Source organism: Genypterus blacodes, unplaced genomic scaffold, assembly GCF_046128005.1.
Source record: "Genypterus blacodes isolate CSIRO-AG114 ecotype Tasmania unplaced genomic scaffold, CSIRO-AGI_Gbla_v1 ptg000026l_1, whole genome shotgun sequence".
NCBI classification, from domain to species: domain Eukaryota; kingdom Metazoa; phylum Chordata; class Actinopteri; order Ophidiiformes; family Ophidiidae; genus Genypterus; species Genypterus blacodes.
Window position 1 is genome coordinate 165,419 of NW_027466839.1, and position 4,620 is coordinate 170,038.

The following is a 4,620-nucleotide window of genomic DNA, read 5'->3' on the forward strand; positions in this document are numbered from 1 at the left end:
ACTGACATTCACACTGAGGTGAGAACTGTGTCTTATCCTTCATCATTAACCATCCCCTCTACTAAGAATAGTAGTTTTTTTGTACTTACACCCTTTATAAGTTTGATGTAGGTGCAGAGTTTGTCAATAGCCGCCATCCTCCCATTCATTTGCTGCAGGAGGAAGACTCTGTTGTTCTACCAAGTGTCTGGAGTGATTCATTTGTGATATCACAAATCAGTGGAAGTCTATCATGGTTATGATTGTGGTGGGCATGCTGCAGGAACACATCGTACATGAGACTATCACACATTTATTTTGGGTCTATTATGAAAGGTTGACAAATTATGAGTTGAGTTATCTGCATTCCTGATATCCAAATGTAATGATTTTTCACTTGTTATTTGGGTTTTTGGCCATAGCAGCGTAAATATTATTTATCAAAATAGTTATGGCTAAATTCCATACTTACAACTGAAAATAAATACAATTCCTTTGAATTTATAAACAATATAGAGAATATGTAAAATCCAATACATAAAATATTACATCTACTATATAACATTTTGTTCATCTAATTGTTCCCATTCTTGTTCATGTAATTGTTCCCATTCTTGTTCAATATATGAATAAATAAAATGAAATATATGAACATATAATTACAAAATAAAAAATAAAAGCGCTGAATTTTAATCAGGCTGCGTAGAGGCGGCCTGACTCTGACGTCATACTCATGCGACGCCGGAAGCAGAAAGACCTTCACCGGGTGCGTCTTGTTGTCCACGATACCTTTCCCCGTCCTTCAGAACTAAAATGTACTACAAATTCAGCGGTGTCACCCAAAAATTGACGGGTACTGCTCCCACGACCGCCTACAGCCCTCAGGTAAGAATCGGGACCCGGTTGGCGGTGCTGCAGCGTGTTTGTGACCGGGTAGTATGACCTTCATGTATCCATGTCCCGTCCGCTTTAGCGCGAAGCTACACGACCGGCGACCGTCTGTAAAAATAAAGAAACAAGGCGACTCTAGTGCGGTTTAAACATCTACGGGTTAAATATTTAATTAAGTAGATGACTTTTTTTATAAGAGTTGAGCCGAATCCTCAGGTGACATTTCTCCTTTGTTGAACGCGGTTCCGCTTCGATAAAATGGCTCTAAAAATCCCATCAAGACTTGACGAAGGCATCCAAACCTTACATCTAATCTATATTATGTAACTGGAGAATGGAAAGTCTGACTTAAATAGTTTTCCCCCTTTATGACGTAAACGGATACTAAGACGAGGGCCTAGTTAGGCTGCATCAGTGCTGCTGGACAAGGATGAGGTCATCAGATCAGACTAGATTGACATTTAGAGATTTGACAACAGAAACAAGAGTTCAAATAGTGTGTTATGTTTTGGGAAATGTGTATTCTGAAACAGGGAAAGGCTTTGTTAAGACCAGATGACGTATGAGACATAAGTTCTCCTCCTTTCATCGCACTGTCTCACTTATACTCTACTAACTACGTTTTTCATATTGAGCTCAAACGTCCTGTAAATGTATTAATCTAATCAGCTGGTGCACACATGCTTTAGCTCTTCTTTGTCGCCTTAAAATCCCATTTCGCTGCCGTTTTATCACAGAGGCTTTATATTCAGTCCATCCTGAAAGGTCGCTTCTATCAGTGGACGTGACCTTCATGTGTCTTTACAAACCAAATAAGCAATTTGAAGTCGACGCCACACGTGTGCCAGATGTGAGCTTTCATTGCTCTGCTGTATGGTATAGTGCCTCATGTTTACCCTCACTCCTGTCAGCCCTCCTGTGTCTGGAGTTCACAAGATAACATGTAAATCATAATGGGATGGAACCAAAACAAACCTCTTAGTCTCTGGTGCCAGCTGGCTGATAAATATAAGTTAATAAAGACATAAAAGAGAAAACCGCCTCATGTCATAAAAACAAGAAGCATCAGTCAGAGTGTTTAGGTTTGTGTTTGACCTCTGAACATGATGACATCACCCCTAAATGTTGTAGACGTGTACATAGTGAATAAGAAAATGTACAATTTCAAATCTATGACACTGTTGCTGTCAGGAAGGCTTGTAGTTTGTGAATGTTAAGCAGCAGCAGGTGTTTCTTAGATTTACAGTCAGACAGCAGGATTTAAAGATAAAGAGTCTCTGTTTAAACGCAGAAAGAACTCTTCAGTCAAATTACCTAAACGTAGAGTGAGAGTGATCTTCTCTCCTGTGCCTCTGTGCTTGGATACGCCATCTAAAATGCACCTCCGCCCCCCTCTGCCTCTCTATCCGTCTGCCTTCACACGCGCCGACAAGATAATGGCTCTCCAAGTCATTTCCAAACCCGAGTGGGTGTGGAAGCTCCCTCCCGAGTGACAGGATGTGAAGAGGCACATGCACGGCGTTAACACTCCATCAGGTGCATCTGCTCGCCAAAACGCAATTAGACGGCGACTTGAAGCCGACACAGCGCTCGGTGTTAGAAGTCATTCCTCATCCTTGTTATAAACGAGGGAAGGAGGTTTGTAATGAACAGCGTGCTCATTACAAAGACACACCTGTAATTGGATTGCAGGCGAGAGCAGGCGTCCCTCAGCGAGTCGCTCGGTCTGAACGGGATGAAAAACACAAACGTGTCCAGCTGAGGAGGAGGAGGAGGATTAAGATTTCAATTCCTTCCTGCACGAGCCTCAGAACATATCAGTCACCATCCTGCACGCTTTCTTGTCTTTCCGTCACGCTAGGGGCTGAGGCCGGGCATGCCAGCGGAGCCCCCCGCCATGATCTTCGGCTCACCCACCAAGGTGGTGTCGGACGCCGGTCACACCGTGGAGTACCTGGGCGCCAACCGGGTGCCCCACTTCCAAAAGCTATTCCAGGTAAGGAACGCTTCCATTCCCAACCGGGCGGGAAGAGGTATCAGTCCGGTAAATGCTTTTTGTTCATTCAAGGAGGCACGCGGCAATATAAACATTGAGACATTCATTACAAACGGGTAGTAATTGAATCTTTCCCTCTGGAGCTAGCGAGGGACAAAGGGCCATTATGAGCGCCTCAACAGACTGATGATGCAGTTAGGCGCTGAAATGAATGTGGGCCCGCTGCATGTTTCTCATATTGCAAAGATGTAATCACCAGAGGCCTTGAGGTGTTCCACTAAGCCTCTAAAGGAAATAAATCACCCCAGCTGGGCACAAACGCCGGCTTTCTGAAGCAAACTACTCGCCGCTGTGCATCAGATCACTGAAGGGAAACGAGAGAGGCGACAAAGACGAAAGGACAGCCAGTATACTTGATTTAAAGAGGGAAACGTGTGTAAATGTGCAAGTAAAAGTGTGAAATGCCTTTTTTTAACACTTCCCTCTTCCTCCCTCCACGTGTCCTCGTCACGTTCTCTTCTCAGACGTCGGACGGCGTCCCTGTCCACCTGAAGCGCGGCCTCCCCGACAGGCTGCTGTACCGCACCACCATGGCCCTGACCGTAGGCGGAGCGCTGTACGTCCTGGTGGCGCTCTACATCGCCGCCCAGCCTCCCAACAAGTAAACCCCACCCCCCAAGGAACCAGCTCCGCCCTCTTTACACTTTGCAAACCGAAACTCTGACTTTTTCCGCCCACACGCCGACACCACGCCCCTCCTCTCCACCCTAGCAACACTTCAGAACGGGAGACTCTCCTCCGGAATCATGACGGCCAGCACGAGTCACGTCGTCATACGTGGGATCAGTAGCGCCTGGAGTCTCTGTCTCCTTTGTAAATTGATGTCTAAGTAAAAACAGTTTTAAAGAATAAAGATAAATTATACTGTTGGAGTTTGTCCCACCGCTTTGTCAAACTTTAAATGTTAGTTTGCTGCTTTTGCAAATGTATTTTCATAGATTAACTTATTGATTGAAAACATGACTATTGATCCATTTCATACTTTGGCAAAATAGGATAATAGGAAAGGTTCTGTGCCCATTTCCTCTTATTAAAATTAAACTTATAATGTTATGGCAGCAGCATCACACGAGTACAGAATCTCTTTATAATCCAGAATAGAATCAATGTTTTATGTTTTTAAACACTCGTAAAGATGACTAAATAGGGAGTGAGGTTGTTTAACACTCGCAGTATCCTGCAGGTTTATGGCAGTGGTGTGTGTGTGTGTGTGTGCATGAGAGACAGAGAGAGGGGGAGGGCGAGCATGACGGACACCTCGTCTGGAACATAACTGCTGCTCACTTGGCTTTATGTACCGTCTCATATGGGCCTTGGTGTGATGTCAGATGCTCCTTGCTTAGTGTGTGTGTGAGAGTGAGCGAGCAGGAGAGGCGTGCGAGCATCCCCCACCACCCCCCATCAAGCTGCTGAGAGTAAGTGTACTGCTGGTCCTCCCAGCCTCGGTGTGTGTAGTAAGTTGTGTCGCTCGGCTGTGGTGCTCTCACGTGTCTGTATTGATCACAGTCCAATACTCACTCAGCTCTGCCACTTGCAATCATCCAGAGGCACACACACACACACACACACATGCAGAGAGCACTTCAATGGTTGGTTGGTTATAAAGATTTTAGACCAGTTGGAGGAATATCAGTGTAAAAAGGGTTTATTGCTCATTACAAAACATAAAGAAAACATTAAATTAGGTTTGACTT

The 4,620-nt window shown here is 44.7% G+C and overlaps 1 protein-coding gene across 1 annotated transcript; it reads left to right on the top strand.

Moving 5' to 3' along the window:
* Nucleotides 1–721: 721 nt before the first annotated feature.
* cox7a2l (cytochrome c oxidase subunit 7A2 like) lies at nucleotides 722–3,795 on the top strand. Its single transcript, XM_076143661.1, has 3 exons — nucleotides 722–864; nucleotides 2,732–2,866; nucleotides 3,391–3,795. The coding sequence occupies exons 1-3, from the start codon at nucleotides 793–795 to the stop codon at nucleotides 3,529–3,531; spliced, it is 348 nt and encodes a 115-aa protein (XP_075999776.1). The 5' UTR covers nucleotides 722–792; the 3' UTR covers nucleotides 3,532–3,795.
* Nucleotides 3,796–4,620: the final 825 nt, after the last annotated feature.